General features: G+C 37.2%; 3 protein-coding genes, 1 long non-coding RNA gene and 1 pseudogene across 6 annotated transcripts; 4 read left to right on the top strand and 1 right to left on the bottom strand.

Annotated features, from left to right (window-relative positions):
- Nucleotides 1-423: 423 nt before the first annotated feature.
- On the top strand, nucleotides 424-5,604 carry LOC103332266 (uncharacterized). Its single transcript, XM_008234989.2, has 5 exons — nucleotides 424-1,047; nucleotides 1,669-3,988; nucleotides 4,403-4,463; nucleotides 4,556-4,779; nucleotides 5,233-5,604. Exons 1-5 carry the CDS (start codon nucleotides 933-935, stop codon nucleotides 5,285-5,287), a joined length of 2,775 nt encoding a protein of 924 aa, XP_008233211.2. The 5' UTR covers nucleotides 424-932; the 3' UTR covers nucleotides 5,288-5,604.
- Nucleotides 5,605-8,779: 3,175 nt separating this feature from the next.
- LOC103332265 (protein trichome birefringence-like 25) lies at nucleotides 8,780-12,422 on the top strand. Of its 3 annotated transcripts, none has more exons than XM_008234988.3 (3): nucleotides 8,780-9,315; nucleotides 9,842-9,996; nucleotides 11,246-12,422. In XM_008234988.3, the coding sequence occupies exons 1-3, from the start codon at nucleotides 9,051-9,053 to the stop codon at nucleotides 12,029-12,031; spliced, it is 1,206 nt and encodes a 401-aa protein (XP_008233210.1). In that variant the 5' UTR covers nucleotides 8,780-9,050; the 3' UTR covers nucleotides 12,032-12,422. The 3 variants fall into 3 exon arrangements, with proteins under 3 accessions (XP_008233210.1, XP_088908964.1, XP_008233209.1); XM_089052838.1 differs by having other exon boundaries at nucleotides 8,801-9,315; nucleotides 9,755-9,996; XM_008234987.3 differs by having other exon boundaries at nucleotides 8,803-9,315; nucleotides 9,713-9,996.
- Nucleotides 12,423-12,621: 199 nt separating this feature from the next.
- Nucleotides 12,622-13,707, bottom strand: LOC103332264 (uncharacterized). Its single transcript, XR_514146.3, has 2 exons — nucleotides 13,440-13,707; nucleotides 12,622-12,945 (listed from the first exon to the last, which is right to left on the bottom strand). It is a non-coding gene; the product is annotated as an uncharacterized LOC103332264 (long non-coding RNA).
- Nucleotides 13,708-16,346: 2,639 nt separating this feature from the next.
- LOC103332452 (hydroquinone glucosyltransferase pseudogene) lies at nucleotides 16,347-18,277 on the top strand (annotated as a pseudogene).
- A 2,914-nt stretch (nucleotides 18,278-21,191) lies between these two features.
- Nucleotides 21,192-23,225, top strand: LOC103332263 (hydroquinone glucosyltransferase-like). The gene has a single exon (XM_008234986.3). The coding sequence runs from the start codon at nucleotides 21,660-21,662 to the stop codon at nucleotides 23,085-23,087; it is 1,428 nt and encodes a 475-aa protein (XP_008233208.2). The 5' UTR covers nucleotides 21,192-21,659; the 3' UTR covers nucleotides 23,088-23,225.
- Nucleotides 23,226-26,269: the final 3,044 nt, after the last annotated feature.

Below are 26,269 nucleotides of genomic sequence, written 5' to 3' on the forward strand. Positions count from 1 at the left end.
CTCCAGTCGCAACCAAGAAAAAGCCCTCATTAGAAAAAAGGAAAAAAAATACCAAAATCAAAGAAAAATCGAATAAAGCAAAAGCAAAAAATATAAAGAGAAGAAAAGTGGGTTTGCTACTGCCCATATCATTTTTGCTTCCTCCACTCCTTCGTAAGGGTAAAGTTGGGGTGCGGATAGTAAAAAACAGGAAAGCGTCAGTGTTAAACGACACCAGACAAACTGCGATTCCAACGAAAGTCACTCTGCTTGTGCACAAGAAACGACACCGTCTCAAGACCAAACGTCGTCGTTTTGGGGCATGTTCCTTGGAAATATCAATTTGCTTTAACGTTGGAAAACGGTCCAAGACTCACACATTTGGTCTGTGACTGATAATATAAATTTAGCAGGAAAAAAAAACAAAAAAGCAAAAACACACACAAAAACACACAAAAAAACACAAACCAGAGCATAAATGCAGAGATTTTCTCAGAAACACAAAAACACATACATCTACTGGAAATAGAATTTCTCAAAGCACTTGTTTTTTTTTTCTTTCTTTTTTCCAGCTCATAGTTTTCCGAGAGATTATTTGTCCCCACAAAAGCTCTCTTCTCTCTCACGTCTACTTCTCTAGTTCCACATCATCATCATCAACGCCATCCCTTCTCTGTTTGGTTCCTCAGAAAACTGAAAAAGAAAACCCAAAAGAAAAAGAGACTTCCTGTCTTTCTTCCCCACTCACTCAGTTTCAGCTCCTTAAAACAGGAACCCAGCTCAGCTCATTCTAGCAACAACCCAAAGCTTTCTCCTTTCACCTCATTTTCTTTACCTCGTTTTCCTTTTGGTTTTTCCGCAGGCAAACTTTGACTGGAAACAGTTGTTAATTTGTCGCTTGTTTTTTGGTCGTTTTGTCTTTGGGGTTGTTTGGTGACTTGGGTTATGAGCAAATGGGGGACTCAGCTAAAGTGAGGTTGGTTCGGTGCCCAAAATGTGAGAATCTTCTCCCCGAGCTTGCTGATTACTCTGTTTATCAGTGTGGTGGTTGTGGTGCTGTTCTAAGAGGTATGCTTCTTCTTCTTCTTTCTTTGCCTTTTTTTTTTTTAGTTTCATTCTTTGCTTCATGTTTTTGCACAATGTGAGGATTATTTGGTATGGTTGGTGATAAATTTGAGAAAAAAGAGAGAAACTTTACGTTTTGAATCATATGATTCATGTTGGCTGGAAACTCTTTACCTCCAAGTTTCTGATCAAAATGTCAATTTCTGTGATTTCTTGGTAACCAACGGCTACCTTACTGTTTGTTTCAAATCTTTATGGTTATAGTCGTGATTTTTGTTTTGTTTTTTTTTATAATTCTGTTGAAGTTTCTGCTTGATTCATGTATGAGAAACCTTAGAAAATGGAATGAATTCACGATTTCCAGCCTTGAAATTTTGTGTGGTATAGTCCCAATGCAAAACCAAATTCCACACAAACACAAACACACAATCATTTGGATTTGAGAGGTTAAGTTTTTTAAACCTGGAAAACCAGATATCGAACTTAATAGTAGCATTACCATCAACGCATTTCCTACTCAAGGATACTAATATGAACGTCATTACATAAAGCAAATTTCTTTTGTTTGAGTTTATTTTGTCTCTCGAAAATTGAGGATCAAATATTCACATCTCTCGTTTACAGCTAACAAGAAAAGGCAAGAGGGGGATACTTTGTCCGTGAAGTCGGACGAAGAAAGGGTTGGAGGAGTTTCTGCTAAATCAGATGATTCAGATGATAAAGGAATAGTTGTTTTGACTGATGTTAAGTCAAGTGATGGCTCTTTGAGGTTTGATCTCGGGGATTTAGAGAAGGAAGATGTTAAAACTGCTGAAATATGTAGGAAGCAAGCCAAAGAGACGACTGATAACGGAGCTGTCGAGGATGGCGTAGGTATGAGCGTGGAAAGAGATGAATTGAGCAATGCATTGGGAAGAGAGCATGGAGATTTGAATGCGGAATTGAGTTCCATGAGTGAAAGCCGAAGATCAGGCTGGATGGCAGATTGGCAAACTTGGGAGAATGGTGAAAGGGAGCGGTATCGAAGACATCCAAGAATTGATGTTGAAGGTATGAGGTCTTCAACTTCAAATTATCCAGATGAGGGTCCATCAAATTACCATTTGGGTTCTTCTCATAGGGGTGGGGAACCATTGAGGAATACTAATGACCCAAATGGGGCAAACAGAGTTCTGTACCTCGAACAAGACCGAGCTGAGCTTCTAAAGAAGCTGGATGAGCTAAGGGATCAACTTAGCCGGTCTTGTGATTTGGTTGATAAGCCGAAAGAGAAAGCTCCCCTTGAAGCGGGGATGGTTCCTCCAGATCCTTATGGTAGTTCTGACGCTTCATACCCAGGAGCTTCTTCAGGGACAAATAGGGCTTCAATGCAGTACTTTGGACCTGGTAAACATGTCACAGGACACTCTCATTTCAATCACTTTCCTGAGCCATATCCCTACACCAATGGGCGTGAAATGCCTATGCCTAGCTTTTCTCCTTCCATGCATAATTCAAACCATTTTCCTGGATATGGGGATCCTTTTGGATCCCAAATGCTCAGTGGACCTCCTCATCCCTTTCCCAGGCAATACCAGCAACCATCTCATCCATACTTTTCTGGACAGTATGCTGAAAACAGTCCTGATCCTTATGAGCTTTACCCACATAGTGCAACATTTCACCATCCTACTTGCCCTTGTTTCTATTGCTATGACAAACACAGAAGAGCTTCAGTGCCAGTTCCATCCACTGCTTTTCACAATAAAAGATTCCCTGATTTCCCTAACAATCCCATGTTGGCCCAGCCTGAAAATCCTGGGATGATTGGTCCATATGATCACAACAAACCTAGGACTGCAATTCCTCCACCCTTTCATGTGTCACAAGCCCATACAAGACGCCCAAGTGACCAACCCCATACAAGATGGCCAAGTGACCTTAACTCTCACATGGACAGTTTTGCTCATTCCCGTCCAGAGAGGGTGGTGCTAGCCAGTGGTGGCCGCCGATGTCTTCCATTTTCTGGTGGTGCTCCATTTGTAACATGCAATAATTGCTTTGAACTTCTGCAGCTGCCCAAGAGAGTACTTATTGGGGAAAAGAATCAACAGAAAATGCGATGCGGGGCTTGTTCTACAGTAATCGATTTTTCTGTTTCCAATAAAAAACTTGTCCTTTCCCATCATGCAGAAGCACAGCAAAATCCATCAGAGGTTAATATTAGCTCGAATGAGGTGGTCAAAGATTGTACTTCACATTCCCATGGACGTGTCACCCGGGTCTATGCTCATTTCTCTTCCGATGATTATGATAATTCTGGTTATGATTTTCATTCAATAGATAGAGAACCTGTTTTACCGTCCACAGCCCCAAGTTCAACAACAGGCAAGCCTCATGAGATGCAAAGCTTTCATTCTTCATCTCCAAGTACCTCTGAGGATGACTGCAATCCGGAAGCTCCATTTGCTCCAAAAGAATTCACAAATTCTATTCAGCAGCCAACCAAAGCCACTTTTTCTCCTCCACCTCCTGGTTCACCTCTACAGGAGCATTTTGAATTCTCATCTAACAGTCACGTGATAAACCGACTTGGGAAGGGAAACCGAAGTAGTCGCTCAGATCAAGAGAAGGTAAAACCAAATAAGGTTACCTCGCGACAAAATTCATTAAAAGAGACATCACTAGCAACTGAGATGGAGGTATCATTTAATGAGTACTCTAACACTGGGGTTTCCCAAGATTCTTGGGACGCAAACAAAGAAGAAGATCAGCCAAGAACCAACAAAGGGAGCGAATCATTTATTACCAACTTTATTAAGAAAAGCTTTAGGGATTTTTCCAAATCAAATCAAACAAATGAGCATGGGAGAAGCAATGTTTCAGTTAATGGGCAATTAATACCGGATCGTCTGCTTAAGAAGGCTGAAAAGATGGCGGGAACAGTCCATCCTGGACAATATTGGTAAGTGTCCACTCACTAACGCATAGTGCATTTCTTAGCATGTTTGCTTTCTGGAACTATGCTTTATAATCTTTTAGAACTCATACTGAGTGAAGATATGTGCTTTGTTGGAAGATAAAACATTTGTTGGCCTATATTTTAATAGCTTAAGCTTTTTGGAAAAGTGATAAACCAATACTTTCGACCAAAAAAAAAGTGATAAACCAATACTACTAATCATGGTAGCAGCGGAATAGATCCCCGATTAAAATCTCTGTAATGTATGTTGAATTCCATATGTTGGGCTCACTAGAGTTGGGAGAGCCCACATGTGAGGGCTAACAGTATACTTCAAGGATAGCTTACTGTTGCATCTGTAATCTCTCTCACCTCCTCCATTGTACTCATGTCTTTGCCTTCAATTTCTTAAAACAGGTATGATTTCCGAGCTGGATTCTGGGGTGTCATGGGTGGGCCTGGTCTTGGCATGATTCCTGTAAGAGAAATTTTTACACTATTATCAATGCATAAGCTATTAGTTATATTGGTTTTCTGCTTAATGTTGAGGAGAATTCTTTTCTTTTGCAGCCATTTATTGAAGAATTCAATTATCCCATGCCTCAGAACTGTGCTGGTGGAGATACTGGTATCTTTGTGAATGGAAGAGAGCTTCACCAAAAAGATTTAGATTTGCTGTCCAGTAGAGGACTTCCCACAACCAGAGATAGATCTTACATCATAGAGATCTCGGGGAGAGTCCTAGATGAGGACACCGGTGAAGAGCTTGATTGTCTTGGCAAGCTTGCCCCAACGTAAGCACCAATTCTTTGATGGCTGTCTCTTTTAGTTCGTTCTACTTGTCAATTATTCTAGATAGTAAAGTGTTGCTATTATCATGATGAGCAGATAGGCATATTTAAATCTTTATATTGTCGTTTATCGTGGAAATGTTGGTTTCTGTTATGGTTGGAACTTAGAATGAAAGACATGTTGACTATTTTGGACACAGATAATCTAGGAAGATCCTTTAACAGAATATGCTGTGAACATTTGTTCATATATTTTACTTCACCTCACATGTTGCATGTTTTAGCCACTTGGTTGTCAGCATCTTTTTACAATTTTACTGATGCTATTGTATGTTTTAGCAATCTTCTTGTTTCCTGTTTGGTTTACCATGAATATTATTGCTTGTCTAAAATCTAAACATCCCACCAGCGTCTTTGGACATTTTCTAATGTTTCGTACTTTGACCCTTTGAACAGGGTTGAGAAGGTAAAAAGGGGATTTGGCATGAAGCTTCCAAGAGCTGCTGCATAATCAACTTGTATAAATCACTAGGCGCATCTGACATGTGGAGAACCTCAAGTCTTCCATCCTGAATTTGGAAGTAAAATTATAAGGGAAAAGAAAACTGCTCCGATAAAATTCTTTGAACTGTTCTGTACAACATTGCAGAACACTGAAAATGAATGATAAACTGTTGGATGGTATGTAGGCTAGTTTTATCTGAAATCTAGTATAGCTGTTTCTGGTTTGATATTTTATTGTGTATGTAGATCATGTAAGCTTCTTTGAGCTGACTTCAAATATTATGTATATGGTTTTTTGTTCTATGGCTATTATGATTTTTGTTCCATTGGTGCTTAACCATTCAAAGAATGTGCAACAGACCTGAGCAGCTACTACTAGTTAATATTTCCCTCTTTTGTGTGTGTGATAAACTAATACCTGTGAAGGGGATGAGGCAATCTTGGGACCAAAATAAAAATAAAAATAAAAATTGAACGGAGTTGTGAAATTCAGACCAAGCCAATGATTGGTTTGTCTGGTGCAAAAAATGCGCAAAGATATTCAATTTGTATGGCAGCCTCAGGACACAATGGCAACCCCACTTGCAGTCTTGCCCTGCATAGTGTTGGGGCGTTCAGTAGGCCTCAAATAGAGGGCTCACCCCAATCTCAGCCTAGTGCTCGGAGCCCAGGACCTGGGCCATGCCGAAGAAAGAAGGATAGTTTTTTTTTTTTTTTCTATCAAAGTAAGGGGGTGAATTTTCTCATATACAAAAAGGTGTTATGAGGATTTGAACTTGAGACTACTGTTATACAATTCAAAGCTTTTTTAACTAGACTAGACTCTGTTGGCAAGAAAGAAAGATTAAGAATGGCTAATTGGAATTCTTGTATAATAGACTTATTTCCATTGTTGCAAAGAAAAAAAAAAATTGTCAAATTTGTCTTTTCTTTTGGATTTGTTAAGTACTATTTTCTGTATTGGTTCAGTCTTCATACGTTTTTTTTTTTCTTGTGAAGGGAGAATTGTGGAAGTAAGAGAAGAGAGCTGAAGACAATGCAGTCTGCAGAGTGCAGATGATAATAAAGTAAAGGCAGTTCATGGAAATTGACAAATGTGATTGAAATGAAAGCTCTTTAAAGCTTTCGCTTTCCCTAGGGGCCAAGCTCCAATTGGTCCCCCTCCTCACATTACACCCTTGAAAGTTTTTTCTAACTGCCACAAAAATGCAGACATAAATTGGGTTTTCTTCTCAAATTGGATTTTGCTTTATAAAATACTAACCCCGTGCCAATTGGTTTTCTTTTTTATTTTTATTTTATTTTTAGAATTTAAAAAGATAATAAGTAGTTGTGTTCTATAAAAATAGATTTATTATCTGATTTTTTTTTAATATAAAAAAAATGTGAATTTACCATATTATCCTCATTTAATTAATAATTTCAATTATTAATGTTTGCATTAACCAATGACATTTTGAGGTATTTTGAATGTTTCACCATTCTCCGCCTTTTGCTTTATATATATAGATAATAAACTTAACTATAAACGATGTGCCACTTTAAACTATTTTAGTTTTAGGTTAAACCATTGTATGTGTTTTTCCTTATTTCTCCATCTCATCTCATTTCTTTCTCTCTTCCCTTCCTTAACCATGGATTCCGGGAAGCTTAAATGCAGAGGCTCGAAATCCTGTTAATAAAACACAATTTTTTTTTATTTCTATACAAAGATATAAAAGAAATGCATGAACCATAATGAATTCATTGGACCTAATCATTTCAAATTCATAAATTGTATCTATTAATTTGAAAACATGTGATTTTGACCCCCCAGCCCCCAAAATAAAATAAAATTGAACTAATCATCCAGCAAAGAAAATAAAACTCATCAAGGTTGGGAAGCATGTAACGACTTGTGGGAAATGTCTTAATTTGTATATCAGTTGTCTCAAATTCAAACCCATTGATAGTGTATGTGAGAAAACCCCCATTTTCATTCCTAATTTTGCCCCAAAAAAAAAAACATGTAACATCCCAAATACATAAAAGGCAAAAATCAAGTGATTAGTGTACAAAATCTGGGTTTGGGTTTAAGGTGATCCACCTAATAAAGTTCTCTCTTCTTCCCAATAAAATAAAAATAAAAATAAAAACATAAATTAGAAAGCTGGTCCAGTGGTGATGTAAATTAGACTTTAAAGCTCCACTAGAAGCTCAAGCCAGCTGTTTTGAGATAATCCAATAATCTATCCACTATTAAAATTCAAATCAAAGGTGTGAGGTGGGTAGATCTAAGTATTCAGATACAAAAATATTATATTTAAAGCATATCTTAGGACATAAATTGTTTTGTTTTCCCTGGTGCGCATGTTACATGCCCATGTATAAATTTATCAACCCAAAAAAAGAGAGAAAAATCCACCCAAGTTTTATTTATTAATCAACATTATGTTGGAAAATTTGGCTGGTGGATGATGCAAAACATCACACAATATAAATATTAGTAAGTTTAAAAAAATTCAATTAAAATACAGTAAAATACTTATCTTTTGGAATATAGAACTTAATTTTCATAGATTTTCACTCGCAATACTCGAGTCAGGTAAACAACTTGAGTTTTCCCCAGCGAGATAAACTAAAAATTGAAAGCGCAAGGGGAGAGAGAAGTGAGAAAATTGCTCGAAATGTTATGCTACTTCTTACTTAGTTCGAAAGGTTTAAATAGAATGTGTTTTATTTTTGTTCAATTAAATAGAATTTTTGGCACTACAATAAACGTCAATTCAATTACTACCCAACGTCAGCATAATTTAAACAACAAAACTTATTGCCAAAATAACTGTACCAATTAAATACAGAAACATACCAAATGCTTAACACCCAAAACAACTAATAACAAATTTAAATACTATTTTGACTTCATAATTAGACAATAAATATAAATTAATTTTATACAAATTTATAAATAAATCCAATCCTAGACATATATTTATAAAAAAACCCAAGCACTATTTAAACATAGAAACACTCCCAAAATCAACCCCAAAGTCAACTTTTTTGGTGTGTTTATGAATGAGTTTTGAGTGTGTGTAATGATGAGTTTTGGGTGTGTTTATATGTTTAAATAGTGCTTGGGTTTTTTTTTATAATTTCAACTCCATTTTGGGTGTTTTAGTGAAGAGTGGTGATTTCCACTCCTTTTTCTCATATTTTATCACTTACACTCCTTTTTATATAAAAGAAGTGTAAGTGGATAAAATATGAAAATCATTGCCCTTAGTGACTTTTGGGTGTGTTTATAAATGAAGTGTAATGATGAGTTTTGGGTGTGTTTATATGTTTAAATAGTGCTTGGGTTTTTTTATAATTTCAACCCCCATTTTGGGTGTTTTAGTGAAACTCCCTAATTTTATTGGCCTATTAGCTATAGCTCCTTTGCTTTGTCAACTCCAAAAAAAAAAGAAAAAAGTTTAATTGTCCATTTCATGAAACCAAACAGAGCCTTGCAAGTTGCATATTCCAAAACCAAAACACAGAACACAAACTCACGCACGCCGGTGGCAGTGTGCAGCAGACAATACGTCTCTTCAGACTCTGCAGTGTTTTTCAGACATTACTAGCCACCTAAAATATAAAGACAACATATTTTTTTCATGCTAAAACCGCGTTTGGTGGTTTGTTGCCAAAAACCAGCCTCATCTTGAACACTGTTTTGTTTTGTTTTTTTGCTTAAAAAAAAAACTAAATTCTGGTCCAGAGAGTTTTCTGGTCTCTTCCTCCGACACCAAATGTTGAAGCAGATGAAGTTTGAATCAAAGCCAGTATCGTCATTTCACAAACATAACCGTCTACTTGTGAAGTTTGCTGCCTCTTTTCTTTTGTTGGGTCTCGCTTTTCGACTCTTCTATTCTGATTCTATTGGATTATCAGTTGAGCCACCTCCTCTTGCAGACCACGAAACAGAGCCCTCCTCTGTTCCATCTTTTCCTCCTCAAACTCCTCCTCCTGGTCCTGTCGATTTTCCTGGAAACAGCAGCCAAGCATCTCAAAATGGTAAGTAATTTTTTGTTCTTTCTCTGTCTCTGTCTCTGTGTTTTTGTTCATTCGTTTTTTTCTGGGGACAGAGTGGATGAGTCTGTGTAAATGTACTAGGCTTAAGAAAGTTTCCTTTTTGACACTATTATTTTTCCCCATCTCCTTCCCTATTGCATCCTCCATGCATGAATGATAAATTAGCAATTTCTTCATTTGAAAACTCACCAAAATTTCTCATCTGATTTCTCTCTCTACTTGATTTTGCAATTTTGTTAGTGAATTCTGTTTTCTGTAACTGTTGATGAAAAACTCAGACAACATAAGGTCGCTGCACTGTAAAGTTAAAAAAGCCTTTCTCATAATGCTTCTTTGAACCTTTGCTAGCCTCAGATTTATTTACTTTTTACAAATATAGTGGCAGTAAAATGTGACATTTTTACTGGAGATTGGGTACCAGACTCATCAGGACCAAGATACACTAATGAAAGCTGCCATGTTATGGAATCTCATCAAAATTGTATGAAAAATGGCCGCCCTGATTCAGGCTACATTTACTGGAGGTGGAAGCCAAGAGACTGCGAGCTATCCAAGTTCAATCCACAGAGGTTTCTTGCTCTAATGAGGAACAAATCGTGGGCTTTCGTCGGCGATTCGATCTCGCGTAACCATGTGCAGTCATTGATTTGCATCCTCTCTCAGGTACATTTTAAAGCATTTCAAGATTTTGCTTAGATCAAACTAAAACTTGTTGATTTTGTTGAAAAGTGGCATTTTGCTTTCAAATTGTTGAAACCTTAGCCACTTTTCCTCTTTGGAGATTGAATGGAAACCTAGTTAGATCAAACTATGTTGTGTGGGGTCATGTGGTTTATGTGTATTAATCACGGGGCTTAGGTCATCTTACTGGCTTTGCTTCCAAAAATCATTCAAACTTTTACTTCGCTTCTCTGGCACGTCTGTTTTAACTCTTGATCTATAACTAGTGATCCTAATTCCAACCTTTAATTTTGATTTTAGTTGTGGACTACAGCTGCACTTTCATGGTGACCACTGCTTTCTAATTGGTTATAGAGTCTTTTTCATAGCAAGTTTACCTACCATGTCTGTGGGATCATAATTGGTTCAGATTCAACGTCGTTTCTGGAACTTTAATGATTGCTGGTGTATGCATAGCTCCAATAGGTTTTCATAGGTAATTATCAGCATGAAAGAATATAGAATTGTTAACCGACTAGCTCTTGGTTTAGTGGTACTTTTTTTTCCAATGTTGGAAAAGGCCCCGAGTTCGAAAGAGTCTACAATTGTTACTTATTACCCACTAGAGTGTCAAAATTTCCCAGCTTTCCCAGCTTTGTTGGTAAGGGAGTCTTAGACAAGCCAATAGTGAAATGGCTTTTAGTTATTGAGAGTTGTGTTAAAAAAATGAAAAATGGGAGAACTTTTTGGGCGTGATCATTTAGGAAATTGGAGGATATGATAGTTGAGCCAAGGACCTGCCTTGTAGTTGTAGAGGAGATGTGGTTATGAATTGAGTAACTTTTAGCCACAAAAAATGGGATAATTGAGGTCCTGAATTTTGAGCTAAGGACCGCCTATTTTCATTTAAGCCCTGTCTATAATTTTTTGACCATGCCAGCAGGGTCTAAGCTCAGTTGAAAAGGGCATTAACTTGTAGATCAGTGGTCTCAAGTTTGAACTCCCACGACACCTTGATAATGTGTGTGAGAAAACCCCTCTCACAATATTGCTTGTATAAAATAATAATAATAACCATATAATTCCTGTATAGATACAGGACCGACCATGATCTGACATGTTGTAGATTAAACTTGCTGCCTCAACTGGTTATCTGTTTGTGCCTTGTTTTATAGCATTGCATATATTCTTTGTTGGCTTCCGATTATTTGGTCCCAAAATGTTGATCACATTTCTGGTTATGTCCCCACAGGTGGAGCAAGCTGTTGAAGTATACCATGACAAAGAATACAGGTCTAAAAGATGGCATTTCCCATCTTACAACTTCACCCTTTCGGTAATTTGGACTCCGTTCCTCATTGGAGCAGATATTTTCGAAGACATGAATGGAGTTTCTACTTCCGAAATTCAGCTTTATCTTGACAAGGTCGACAAGACATGGACCGATCAATACAACAGCTTCGATTACGTGGTGATTGGCGTCGGCAAATGGTTCCTTAAGACTGCAATTTTCCATGAGAACAACACAGTCAGCGGCTGCCATTCCTGCCCCGGAAAGAACTTAACTGAGTTAGGATTTGAGTACAGCTACCGCAGTGCTCTCCGTGCGGTTTTCAATTTCATCACCCGTTCGGATCATAAAGCCTCTGTATTCTTCAGAACCACCACGCCTGACCACTTTGAGAATGGAGAGTGGTTCAGTGGTGGGCATTGTAATAGATCGGTGCCATTCAAAGAAGGTGAGGTTGATTTAAAAGATGTAGATAATGTAATGCGTACCATTGAGTTGGAAGAATTTGAGAAGGCTGCAGCCAAAGGATCCGAAGAGGGGGTGAATTTGAAGCTACTGGACACAACCCATCTCTCATTGTTGAGATCTGATGGGCACCCAGGTCCGTACAGGCAATTCCAGCCATTTGCCGAGGATAAAAATGCCAAAGTTCAGAATGATTGCTTGCATTGGTGCTTGCCTGGGCCAATAGATACTTGGAATGATTTGGTGATGGAATTGTTGGTCAATGGTGACAAATATCAATAACCAAACCATTTTATTTACCTCGGCTTATCGACCTCTCAGAATTCTTGGCCGGAATCAAAGTTTTGTTTTTCGGATTGAAGGTTCGGAAATACTTCATAAGCATTTGCAGGGGTTGTTTATCCTGTGAGCAATTCTGTGCCTTAAAGAACAGGGAAGCCATTGACCCGGAAGCCATGAAACGTAGAGAAGGCTTGCGAGCTTGCAACGATGTGTGAACTTTTTATTTTTTTGCTATTTCAGATTCTTTGGCCAAGCTGCAAAATCTTGTACCCTTTGTATTACACATAACTTATCTATGATAAAAATCCCTTCATTTCTGTAAAAGCCTAGTATCTGTCTTTACTGAACAGAAAAGAATGCAAAAGGACGCATATTTATATTCAAGAAGCTATTTACCAGTCTATTTACCAGTCGTCCTGACACAACAAAACTACTAGCATTATGTAGAAATCCAAAAGTTCATCTTTAGGAAGCCATTTACCACTCTCCCTGCCTCACTAGTTCTATCTCTAAGTACTATTGCTGGGAGACAATGAACTAATAAACCAAAGGGTAAAAACTGATCACATCAACTCTTGAAATGAAAGCACTTATAACGAAAGCAAATCGAATTTCATCGATTCTTAGCTTGATTCAAAATCAAAGCAATGTTAGGACAACAGAGAACACAAATGCAGGGAATTTGCTCCACAACCTTCAAATCAGAACTCACATTTCAATTCTGGATTATTAACTAACAAGTCACATCTGAAAGTGCAACATATCACCACAAGTTTGCAGAACAACATGTTCAAGAAATATAGACAGAAAGCTAAAAAGCTTGGGTCGCACTGAAAATGCAACTCTTCACCTTCCTCCTCTTATTTGCTTGAAGCGGATGCTTCAGCCTTTCTGGGCTCCGACTTCATCCAATCCTGCGTAATTAAACAAAATGCTAAATACCATGTTCATGTCTCAAATCAAATTCAGCAAATATACAACACAACCCAGCTATTGCTTCAAAAAAATTCAAGCTGTTGTTCTAAGAAAGTGGCAGCTGTTTTATACATTTAATTGCAATTTTATCAAACAGCAATTGAACATATTAAACCACAGTAAGCCTCGATTTGGTAAGCTAAAACACTGGATTTAGTCTCATTTTGCAGGAATTTAGGCATATTAAACACAGTTCAAATTGATGGAAAATACAAAAAGAGGTAAAATCATACAACTTTAATTAAGAAAGTGAAGCAGTGAAACCCTAGAATTTTTTTTTTCTCGACGAAGCCAGATCTATACTCAACAATCGAAACCCAATACCCTAATTCGGATCAATTGATAGTTCAGCAGAAAATCTCGGATTTTAAATGAAGAAATATTCGAAATGCTGAATCTGAAAATAAATTAAATGAACAAAAGGGAAAATTACGTTCTCAATGAGAAGGTAGTGGCCGACGACTACGGTGCCTACTATGCCTCCCAAGATCGCGACTGGTCCAGTTAACAGGCTCCATTTCCGGTATATCATCTTCTTTTTCTTCTTCTTCCCTTCCGTCGCTCAGGCTCAGGCGTCTGGTGCGTTTTCGCTTCCTTCATGTGGTTCCATTATACAAATAGGCCCCAGCTGTTTTGGGCTCAGCTTGGGCTTCTTAAAGCCTAAAGAGGCCCCAATTTTTTGGGGCTTTGTTTCAACACCATGCTCTGTTGGGTGCATTCAACTTTTTCATTTTTCTTGTTCTTATAATTATTTCCGTACTTCTATTTTAAGGGCATTTCCAATTGGTCTCTAAATGGAACTCTAAAAATGGTGGATAAAGACTTATTTAGAACTTCGTTGGAATGTTCTAGGCTCTAAAAGTATCTTTTCTACAATGAGGGCCTCTACATCTTAGGCTCTCTATGAATTTTTCATGATGTAATTTGTTTTACGTGTTAATTTTTGTTGTTCTTAATTTACTTTGTTTTATTGTATGTTTATGTTATGTTAGCTCTTTTTTTAATGAAGATTTCTACAAAAAAAAAAAATCAAAATCAAAATTTGGAGTAGTAATTCTAAAGGTAAATTATAATTTTAAAAAAAATCAAAAATCAACATTTCTACCCCATTTATAATTAAAAAAATTTGAAGTAGTAATTCTAAAAGTAAATTATAACAATTGAAAGCAAAACTAGAGAGAGAGAGAGAGAGAGAGAGAGAGAGAGAGAAGGAATATCAAACCAAAAAAGAAGAAAATGGAAAACAAAAAAACAAAAGGGGTAGTAAACCCTAAACATTAAACAAAGCCTCATGTATGCTTCAAATTTTCAAAATGTGGGACCCACTTGGGCTCTATCAAAGTTCACATATTTAGAGACAGTTCTGATGGGGCTTTATGATATAGGGCCCTAAATCAATTCCATTGGAGATGCATTTTGGCACATGAGCTCTACATTATAGTTGCCATGGCAAGGGGGGTACTATTCAAATTTTTTTTTTCTTCACAAATTTGTTTATCTAAATAATTAATTTGGACAATATATTCGGATGAGATTTTCTGATAAAATATTCGGATAAGATTTTCGGTTTCAAATTTCAGATAATTTTTTTTTTCAAATTTCAGATAAATTTCAAATTTTCAATTTCATATATATTTAATGCTTTGGTTGGTTTTTTTATGCTTTGGTTGTGGTTTGTTTGTTTTTATATATTTAATGTTTTGGTTGTGGTTATTTTTTTATGTATGGAATGTTTTGAATAAAAAGGAATTTTATTTAATAGTTTCTTTGATAGAGAAAAATTAAACTTGAAAGTGAAAAAAATATAGAGTTGAAAGTGAAAAAATTATTGAGTAGAAAGTGAATAATTAAAGGGAGTTTCACTAAAAAACCCAAAATGAGAGTTGAAATTATAAAAAAACCCAAGCACTATTTAAACATATAAACACACTCAAAACCCATAATTACACACACTCAAAACCCATTTATAAACACACCCAAAAAGTTGACTTTGGGGTTGATTTTGGGTGTGTTTCTATGTTTAAATAGTGCTTGGGTTTTTTTATAAATACATGTCTAGGATTGGGTTTATTTATAAATTTGTAATAAGGAAACTTGAAAGTGAAAAAAATTTAGAGTTGAAAGTGAAAAAATTATTGAGTAGAAAGTGAATAATTAAACTTGAAAGTGAAAAAAATTTAGAGTTGAAAGTGAAAAATTATTGAGTAGAAAGTGAATAATTAAACTTGAAAGTGAAAAAAATTTAGAGTTGAAAGTGAAAAATTTATTACAAATTTATAAATAAACCCAATCTTAGACATGTATTTATAAAAAAAACCCAAGTACTATTTAAACATAGAAACACACCCAAAATCAACCCCAAAGTCAACTTTTTGGGTGTGTTTATAAATGAGTTTTGAGTGTGTGTAATGATGAGTTTTTGGCGTGTTTATAAAGTGTTTTGGGTGTTGGGTTTTTTTATAATTTCAACCTCCATTTTGGGTGTTTTAGTGAAACTCCCAAAAATTATTGAGTAGAAAGTGAATTTGTTGTTAAAAGTGAAGAGTATGGATTGGTATTTATAGAAAAAAATTCAGTATTTTTTGGGGTTTTTAAAAAAATTTTACAATGTTTTATCATAATTTTTTGCCTTGAAAAATTCCAGGCCGTTGGATTGGATGAAAAATCGGAAATCGAAAGGACAAAGTTGCGCCACGTGGCAGTGGAAAAGAAAAAAAAATAATTGCGCCTGCTGACGTCAGCCTGCCTTCAGGCCAGCCCAGGCTCGTGGACCCCACTCTGCCCAGGCCAGCCTTTGTTGCTGGAACTTGCATTTGGGCCGCCCTCAGGGGCTGCTTGAAGTGGCCTAACCTATGCTTCTTATGTGCAAGTATAAAAAAGAAAAGGTAAAATATTTCATTTGGATTTCATCCTACGGCCCTTATTAAAAAGGTCCTCACAGGACTTTATTTTTAGATTTTTAAGCAAGTGGGACTGTGACTATGAGTGGCAAAATTGAAAACCTTCTCTTCTAAAATTTCCAAATCTATCATTGATTATAGTAAACAAGAAAATAAAATAATTATAACCAGCCATAGATGACCGGTTACAATTAGTAGGGCAATGCCCTCGTATCTATTTCGAGGAAGCGTAAGTTTTATATACATCGTTGGTTCATTTGTTGACATTTTAAAATTTTCAAGTTAGTTGTTGTTTAACATAGTATTACAGTGTCTTTGCCAGTGATACTTAGTTAAATCCACTATAATCAAATTTGTCAAGTTCGATAAAATACACAGAATTGAAAGATTAAAATTCAGCAATCCAAAGTATATCATTTAAAATAACTTACCCAATACAAATAAAGGAATTGTCCTCGAGCAGGCTCTAGACGACGAAGTGACTAGAAATTAAGTTAGAAAGTCAATTGATCAACTGAAAAAACATCGAAATGGTCAATCTCTCTGGAACCCTTGAGCACATACTGCCTGAGTCATTGTAATTCCAGAACTTCCCAGGACTCAAAACTTCTGTTCCAAGATTGACTTTTGCACATCACTAAAGACTATATAATAATTCTTTCTACCTTCCCCCATCATTCTTCACAACCACAATGGAAGAAAACAAATACACAACACCTCATGTAGTCATGATACCAAGTCCAGGCATGGGTCACCTTATCCCACTAGTTGAGCTAGCCAAGCTCTTTGTCCACCACCACAACTTCACCATCACATTTATAATCCCAACAATTGGGTCTCATCCACCCAAACCCCAAATTTCCATTCTTCAGACCCTACCTCCACAATCCACAACCTACTTCTTTCTCCCTCCAATTTCCTTTGATTACCTACCACAAGAAACCAAAGCAGAAACAAAAATAACCCTGGCTGTCTCACGCTCGATTTCTTCGATTCGTGACGTGTTCGAGTCCTTAGCTGAAAATGCCAACTTGGTAGCATTGGTGGTTGATATTTTTGGCACGGACGCTTTTGATGTTGCACATGAGTTCAATGTGTCACCTTACTTATATTTTCCCTCTATGACTATGGGGTTAATTTTGTTACTTTATATGCCTAAGCTTGACAGCTTGGTCTCTTCTGAATACAGAGACTTGGCTGAACCAGTGAAGTTACCTGGGTGCACACCAATTTGTGGTAGAGATTTTCCAGAGCCATTTCAGAACCGAAAAGATGAAGCATACAAATTGTTTCTTCACCATGGGAGAAGGGTTGGTTTGGCTGAGGGAATTATAGTGAATAGCTTCATGGAATTGGAGCCAGATCCTATAAAGGCTTTGCAAGATGATATTGAGCTTTGTAGGCCACCGGTTTACCCAATTGGACCGATTATACAGACCGGTTCATGTGGTTGGGCGGAAACGGCTGGTGGGTTAGAGTGTTTAAGATGGTTGGATGATCAGCCAACGGGGTCTGTTTTGTTTGTGTCATTTGGGAGTGGAGGTACTCTCTCTTCTGAACAGCTCACTGAATTGGCATTAGGTCTTGAAATGAGTGGGACTAAATTTTTATGGGTTGTGAGAAGCCCAAATAACAAAGCTTCAAATGCATCATTTTTTAGTGTCCATAGCCAAACAGACCCTTTGAGGTGCCTACCAAATGGGTATGTGGAGAGGACCAAAAGGCAAGGTCTTTTGGTGCCATCATGGGCACCACAAACTGAGGTCCTTGGCCACGGCTCAGTTGGTGGGTTTTTAAGTCACTGTGGATGGAATTCAATCCTTGAGAGCATTGTGAATGGTGTGCCTCTGATTGCTTGGCCTTTGTATGCAGAGCAGAAAATGAATGCAAATTGTGTTGAGTGAGGTTTTAAAAGTGGCATTGAGGCCCAAAGCTGATGAAAATGGCATTGTGGGAAGGGAGGAGATTGCTAGGGTTGTGAAGGAACTAATGGAAGGGGAAGAAGGGTTTAGGGTTCGTGATCAAATGAATTATTGGAAGGAAGCTGCTGTGAAGGCAAAGAGCGAAGAGGGTTCTTCTACAAAGTCACTATCTGAGTTAGTGATCAAGTGGAAGAAACACAAGAAGTAATTAGGGTGCTGTTGATTTTCCATTTCCATTCTCCATTTCATAATTTATATTATGGGGAGCTTGAAATGTGGTACTCATGCTTAATGTAATTCGCAACCTGTTTGTACTATTCGAATATAATTACCTTAGTGTGTATCAATGAATATGTTGTATTAGCTAACTCTTGATCCAGTGATATTTCTATCGTTCTCAACGTTGGAAAGATCCCATTATATAAAACAAACACTGCCATGCCCTATTATGTTTAGCATATTGATAATAAGATATAGGCTTTTTTTTTTTCTCCTACAAACAATATCATATTTACAAGATATGTTAGCCACAATTAAGTATCGAACTCATCACAAATATATATCATCATGCGAGTCAAATATTAAGACGTTCCTCAAACAAATGAATACAAAAATCATTAGATTAAAGATTAATAGGTGATTAGATATGAGTTGAGGATGGATTTATTTTCATTTTCTAATCTCGTATACGCGTGCTCTTCTTACTTGTAAACTCCCCTACTCATCCATCACAATTAAGGATAAAATAATGTTTAGAAATGGAGGGGGATAGTTCTGGATTTCCAAAAAAAAAATATATATATCCAAAAAGAAAAACTGACAACAATTGTTCGACACCTATGCAGTTAGTACCCATCATTCAAACTCAAAAAAAAACTGATGGAGAAATTTCTTATTAAAGTAGCATTAAACAGTAAATTAGAACCTAATCGATGTATGATGATAATGACCCCACGTCTAATAACCTTAATTAATATGATAATCTTAATAATGTTTTGTTGGTGAGTAAGCAATATCTTAATCATTATCCACAGCCTCCACAACGATGGATCCGAGGGCTGCTGCGAAAGACTCCAACATCAAATTTGGAACTTCTTTTAGCGTCATACTTTCATCATCATAAGGTCATCACTGCTTTGATTATTTCAACCCCATTTCATTTATAATATTAATTAATTCAGTGCGGTCTAATTATTTTCCTCAATTTAAAGTCTTCTTTGGTGACTTCCAAAACATCGTAGCACTTTTAGTTGTACTTGATTAGCTTCGAAGAAGTATCTCAATATTTCTTTTTCGCCTTTTTCATCACACAAAAAGATATTTCTATTGAATTCAAAATACAAAGTCTCTTGTGGTGACTGAAGGGGAGGAGGAAGGAGAAGTACTTCTTTTTGCTTTCCCTTTCCTCCCCTCACCTCCTTTTGCTAATTTGTCAATCCAATCATTCTTCCAGAACTCTCCTTCTAAAATTTCTTAGTTTCTCTAAATCAAGTTTACCACGCATTTGAAGGAGTTTTGCTAATCTGCCCCTTTGTTGTTGTTTCCATTATTGTCAGTTTAGGTTCTTGGTTCGCTATTATGCGCAATTAGATTGCTAAAGACTAGTTTCTCCATGTTCGTCCCATGTTCAATAATTAATGAAAAAAATAGTATTAACGCACATATATTTGATGATATGTACTTAAACATTCTTAATCGTCTTTTTATTTATTTATTTATTTATTTATAAAGAGCAATAGTATTTTATTGATAAGAGGAACATAAATAAGTACAAAATCACTATGGTGCCAATTATGGATAAATCTTCTCCCATAATCAAATGCAACAACAAATTAAATTAATCTAAAGATAATCAGGCACAACCCACAAACTCATTAAAATCCTATAAATCAAGAACATAAAATTTAAAAAAAAAAAAAAACTATATATCATCATGTCATGCGCACACCATATCACCTCACAAACCATCCAAAAGTAGTGTTAAAAAGAAATTGAAGGTTGATGCCAACGTGAAGACGCACCCCACTGGAATTTGACACATTAATCATGTGTTTGATAAAAGGTACGTATTATTCCATTTTCATTGGCCCAACTTTTCTCATATATGTTTGAGCTTATCCAAGTTTGATTGGCACATAACCTTCCTCATCATATGTTTGTGAGCTTTTCTCGAACTAACTAAAGAATCTCTCCTTAGTGGTGCAATTATTGTGCTTTTCTTTTGTCAACAAAATATCTATTAGAGGAGAAAATGAAGCGTTTTAATAACTTACGGAGATAATGGAGGGGATGATGAATATATGTATATAGTTATTCTTTTGTTTGGATATTTGCACGTTGTTATTACTGTGCAAACGCTAGAAAAAAAAAGTGTGGAGAGGTAATAGAAAATATATGGTGTCCGCACAATAATAACGTTCGCACGTCCGCATTGAAGAAAATCTATATATATTGCCTTCATAATTTGGAGGAGTGAGAAGATTTTAAGCAAGAATTTAACCCTTCTCATGGATGTGGAATTTTTTTGTTTTTTGTGAAAGAAGTATTGTTATTGTTATAATCTTTTTTATTTTTTAGACTAAAGAATCCAATTTGAAATCTCTTTCAATATTGTTAAAAACAATACAACTAAACTAATAGCTCATTAAAATGCTAAGGCTTCTCTTAAAACCACATGTCATAAAAATGACGTTCATTTGGGTTGTTCAACAAAAAGAAAACATTTTGGTTATATTAATTTTTAAAAATATATGTATACATTAATTTGTCAGGCCAAACATGACCATTGATCAATACGGATGTGGTCTTTAACTCCTTTAATAATATATCAACGATGACTCAATTATTAGTCTCCCCAAAAGACCACATTTTTTCTGTGGTCTTTAGATACCTCGGTTGGGTCTTTTGCTACATGATAATTTCATGAAATAAAATTAAAAATTATATGCTTTGTGCATCAACTGTTTTCAATTGTTGATCGAGGGGTAGACTGTGGTTCGAACAATTGTCATCTTCGTTAAACTTTTCTCGAAATAAAATTTCAAATCGTAAATGCCAAATTAAGTAGGAAATTAGCGTTACAAATTACATGATCATATACAATATTCGGTAGATTGTCTATTTGGTCATATTTATCGGATAATTGTTCAAATTTTATTTGATAATGTATCCGATACTATAAATTGGTACGTACGACTGAACTTAATATTCTTTTATAGGAGAATATTGTTTGTCTTATTTCTGTGAGAAGATATTTCTCCTTCCACCGAATCCTATAAGAACTCCAACTTACATAATAATGAGAGAAGTATTTTCCATTTCATATGTCATATTTTCCTTCCACGGTAAAAGAAAGGATATAAAGTTGATAACATAAGCCTTACGTATGAATTGACATCACTCACACATGTGTTTGAGTGCATGGTTGACCATTCCAAGAAAGCTCTACCTCTCTAGAAACAGCCGTACCCTTCTCACACTCTCAACCCATTACACAAATATTCTCAGTATCCCCCATAATAGAATTCCACAACGACTGCCACAAACCACAACCAAACAACAACAAACCGCCACTAAACTCCAGAAACTAGCCTCCCAAATAATCCCAATTAACAATTAATCCCTCTCTCTCTCTCTCTCTTTTTCTCTCTCTCTCTCTCTCTCTCACTAAAAAGAAAATAATCAAATTGCATTAGCCTTTTCCAAAACACCTCATCCCACCTATATAAAGCAGCAGCACCACATCATTCTTTCTCATCACATTCCCACAAAATATAGCATATACCCCCCTTCCCTCCCAAAAGCGCTTCACCAAAAAGCACTTTGCCAAACATGGCGCAAGCACAACCACGGCCACCTCACATCGCAATTCTTCCGAGTCCGGGCATGGGCCACCTCATCCCACTCGCCGAGTTCGCCAAGCAAGTCGTCCACTACCACAATTTCACTGTCACCTTCATCGTACCCTGCGATGGCCCTCCGACGAAGGCCCAGAAATCCGTCCTCGACGCCCTCCCAATCGCAATTGACCACGTGTTCCTCCCTCCGGTCAGCTTCGACGATCTTCCCCAGGGCTCCAAAATCGAAACACTAATTTCCCTCACCGTCAGTCGGTCCCTGACCTCCCTCCATGACGCGATCAAGTCCTTGATTTCCCGCGCAAACCTCGTCGGGCTCGTGGTTGATCTCTTCGGCACCGACGCCTTCGACGTCGCCGAAGAATTCAACCTCTCCAAGTACATTTTCTTCCCCTCCACGGCCATGGCGCTGTCTCTCTTCCTCTACTTGCCGAAGCTCGACGAAACGACGTCGTGCGAGTACAGGGAGCTTGCGGAGCCGGTCACAATCCCCGGGTGCATTCCGATTCACGGTCGCGATTTGCTCGACCCGGTTCAGGATCGTAAGGACGAGGCCTACAAATGGGCCCTTCACCACTCGAAACGGTACCGTTTGGCCGACGGTATCATGGTGAATAGCTTCGCGGAGTTGGAGCCCGGCGCTTTGAGAGCTTTGCAAGAGAGCGAACCGGGTAAGCCGCCGGTTTACCCGGTTGGACCGCTCGTGAAAATGGAGTTCAGTAACGCTTTGGACGAGCAGTCTTCCAAGTGTCTGAAGTGGCTGGATGAGCAGCCACGTGGGTCTGTGCTGTACGTCTCCTTCGGGAGTGGCGGGACCCTCTCGTACGACCAGATCAATGAGTTGGCTCTTGGGTTGGAAATGAGTGAGCAGAGGTTCTTGTGGGTGGTGAGGAGCCCAAGCGACAAGGCTGCCAATGCCACCTATTTCAGCGTTCACAGCCAAAACGACCCATTGGAGTTTTTGCCAAAAGGATTTTTGGGTAGGACCCAGGGGAGGGGCCTGGTGGTCCCCAATTGGGCCCCACAGGCCCAGATTCTAGGCCACATGTCCACAGGAGGGTTCTTGACCCATTGTGGTTGGAACTCGGCCTTGGAAAGCGTTGTAAATGGTGTGCCTCTTGTGGCCTGGCCGCTGTACGCCGAGCAGAAAATGAACGCTGTGATGTTCACTGAGGATATAAAAGTGGCATTGAGGCCCAAAGCCAGTGAAAATGGGCTGGTGGGTAGGGAGGAAATTGCTCTGGTGGTTCAGGCTCTCATGGAAGGCGAGGACGGTAAGCGGCTCAGAAACCGAATGAAGGACCTGAAAGACGCCGCCGCTAAAGCTCTGAGTGAGGATGGGGCTTCCACAAGGGCACTCGCTCATGTGGTGACGAAGTGGAAAACCCAATTTTCCAATTGAAAATTTAGTCTTTAATTAGTTTCTTCGTGCATCCCCCTACCCCCTATGTTTTTTCTTTATTTTTATCTTTCCTTTCATGTTAGTATAATACTTGTGAGATACCATGGAGCATATATAGAACAAGCATTTCATGTTTAATCTATGGAGTTGGTGAGATGGATGCGGCCTTAATATTGGTACACAGAGTAATGGCCCAAGGGGATGACCCGATTTGGCAGAAATTTGTTACATCACAATAAAGTCATGGCACTCAAGTTGCGATGAGGGTTGGCTGCCATTGAAGGTAGGGCAAGTCCTTTGCAATTAATATTTGGGAGGTAAAATACATAATTAAAAGTATGAATCCCCACATCACATGTGGTTGTCTAGCTAGTAGCTACTACTAAATAAATATATAAGAATTCTTAGCAAAAACCGAAAACATGAGTTAGAGTATGAGAGGCCTTTAATGTTCAAAATTTTGATTGGACAGAAAAATACATGAATTTTAATACGGACAATTTGTTTGGGGCTTTTTTTTATGCTAAAGGTTTTTTTATAGAGGCTCAAGCTTGCACATCCTTTTTTCTTCTTTTCAGTGTATTATGCTATATGGTTATTGAATGAAAGTCATTTCATATCGAGAAATATATACGAACGATTTTTAGGTGATCATATTGAGAAATAAATGAGACATTGTAAAAGTCAATGACGATATTTAAATCTCTTCTAAACTCAAAGGTGATATATTCTAGAAGATGAGCTTTTTAACTTGTAGCTTTCCTATTCAATATGTCACACAATGCTTAAAGGCAAGGAGAAAGAGAAATGCAAGAGCAATGGCATTATTGTAATTGTCTAAAGAGGAAAATGACCTCCTAGAAACTGCACCCAATTTACTCTTAATTCAAAAAGGGAAAAAAAAACCTAACACCCAACTAACGGGATATTTAACATCTAAAGTTGTTTTTTCTTCTTCTTTTTCTTCGTGTTCTGTCATCTTTTTTTGTTTTTCCTCTTCTGTCCTCTGTTCTTCTTCTTCTTCGTGTATTGTCCTGTTGAAAGACAAATCTTTTTTCTTCTTCTTTTTGTTCCTCATCACTTAATAATTATCTGATTTGTCAAACTTTTGGACAACAACCAGTTCCACCTTTGATCGAATTTGACCTATTCTTGGTCTTCTCCATCTCTCATCAGCTTTACCCCCAGTGAAAGTAAATATATATATAAAAAATTAACTGAAAAATACAAATAATATCAAAATATTAATTAATCAATTAAAAGTTTAAAACTAAAATATGAAAAGAGAAAAAAAAAACTCTCATTTCTCTCAGATTGACCTGGATGTAGGCGCACCCACCCAGCCACTCTCTTTCTCTATCTCACCATGACCATAACCATGCTTCAATTTGATTGGAGAGAACGCTGTTTATTGCCTTTACTTTGTGTAAAAAATATATAAAATATATGTTATTTATTTCTAAAATACACGTGCTATATTCTCTACTTTGTATTGTTTTTTTAATGATGTGGCAGCATTACAGTGAAAATAAAGCAGATCATGGCAGAGAAAATCAGAGCAGAGAATTTGAATCCAATTTTTGCTAAGCCATTGTACAATCAAGTAATTATGGTTGATGCAAAATAGGAAAAAGTAACTATGATTGTGCAGGCCGACGAATAAGTGATGATAATGATATATATGGTTCACCTTAGAAAAGACACATGTGATAGAAAATACGACTGTGTTATGTACAATTGCATCTCCTTTTTGTTTGTATTGCCCGGTCAATTACTCTACTAGAGTTGCACTCGGCTGTATTTAATTGAGGTCAACTTCAATTGCTTCTCCTTTAGTTATTAAGAAGAACATTGATTTTCAACTCACGTGTATTTTTGTAATTGATATTAGTCTATTCTATCATTCTATAATGTTTATTAGTCACTTCCGTGCATGTGGATGATCAATTCTCGTATGAATAACCTGTAATAGTTGTATATTTGTCAAAAAGCAGGTAGTATTTTGCAAATCTAATAGTCCTTTGAAGGGTTATGATATTGACTTACAGGTTTCTCAATCTTTCAAGATGCCCATCAAAGTAGAAAGTCTAGCAAATGGAATGAGTTGCTTCATTATTGGGGAGCCGTCAAAGAGAGCATAATGATTCAATAGCTCAGGCCCATTACCATGATTTCATCTAGAAGATATTTACACATCACCTTAGATTGAAATTTGGTAGGTAATTAAAATGCCATCATGATGAAGCTTTATGGAGGGTCAAAAGTTTAGAATAATTGGATTTGCCTTTTTTTATTGAGAAAAATAAAATAAATTTGTTCTCTAACTTTAAATTATCTCTTCGTGTACTTTACCAATTGGGTGATACATTATCCTTTCTTCTTCTTCTTTCCACTTTATCTTATTTTTCCCCACATCTCTAAGTCCACTCCAATATTAATTTTCTTTGATGGTGGTGGTGGAGGGGGGATGGTTGCAATTTTAACAAATCCTTTCTAGCTAACTTAGTTTTGTATTTACAAGTCTTTTTATAGTAAGGATATTCCGGTTAAAGGAAAAAGAGTGATGTTATTTTCATCCATTTTTCTTATTTCCTCATTCATCTTATCTTCCCATCCACCATGTCAATTTGAAAAAACCCAAACTTATCTTTCCACCCACCATTATTTCTAAAATACCCCTACCCCAAGTTGCCATTGCCCCCCCTCTCAACCTCCTCATCTGGTGAAAACCCAATAGTTAACACCATGACCATCAGACCCACATCCACCTCTCCTTCTCCCATCCGCAGCCATCCTCACCATCAATTTGATTTTCCCATCGCAACCCTCACTTCTCCTTCGCTAGACGAAATCCAAAGTACAGAGCATTCAAAAGAGGAATTTTCATTTGGAGGCGCTATGCCCCAACTAAGTGGAATTCCCCACAAAGCATTACAATTAAGGAGGTCTAGGAAGACCATCCGAAACCAACACCTGAACTAGTGACAAAGGTGGCTGTACAGCCCCCTAAATTGATTGGAGATGGGTGTGGGTTTTGGGAAGAAAAAAAAAAGGGTGTGGTGGGTGCATGTGAGAGAGAGAGTTGTAAATTTGTCCTCATAAGTCATTTTACAATGAGGTAAATGTCATTAAATTTTTGAAGATAAGGTGGGTGAAGAAATAAGAAAGGTGGGTGGAAATAG

The sequence above is a fragment of the Prunus mume genome, linkage group LG5 (assembly GCF_029339155.1).
Source record: "Prunus mume cultivar Tortuosa linkage group LG5, ASM2933915v1, whole genome shotgun sequence".
In the NCBI taxonomy this organism is placed as follows: domain Eukaryota; kingdom Viridiplantae; phylum Streptophyta; class Magnoliopsida; order Rosales; family Rosaceae; genus Prunus; species Prunus mume.

Coding starts and splice junctions, on each gene's coding strand:
- LOC103332266 (XM_008234989.2), top strand. CDS start 933: ATGGGGGACTCAGCTAAAGTGAGGTTGGTTCGGTGCCCAAAATGTGAG. Junction 1,048..1,668: donor TTGTGGTGCTGTTCTAAGAG/GTATGCTTCTTC, acceptor TCTCGTTTACAG/CTAACAAGAAAAGGCAAGAG. Junction 4,780..5,232: donor CTTGGCAAGCTTGCCCCAAC/GTAAGCACCAAT, acceptor CCCTTTGAACAG/GGTTGAGAAGGTAAAAAGGG.
- LOC103332265 (XM_008234987.3), top strand. CDS start 9,051: ATGTTGAAGCAGATGAAGTTTGAATCAAAGCCAGTATCGTCATTTCAC. Junction 9,316..9,712: donor CAGCCAAGCATCTCAAAATG/GTAAGTAATTTT, acceptor TTACAAATATAG/TGGCAGTAAAATGTGACATT. Junction 9,997..11,245: donor TGATTTGCATCCTCTCTCAG/GTACATTTTAAA, acceptor ATGTCCCCACAG/GTGGAGCAAGCTGTTGAAGT.
- LOC103332263 (XM_008234986.3), top strand. CDS start 21,660: ATGGCGCAAGCACAACCACGGCCACCTCACATCGCAATTCTTCCGAGT.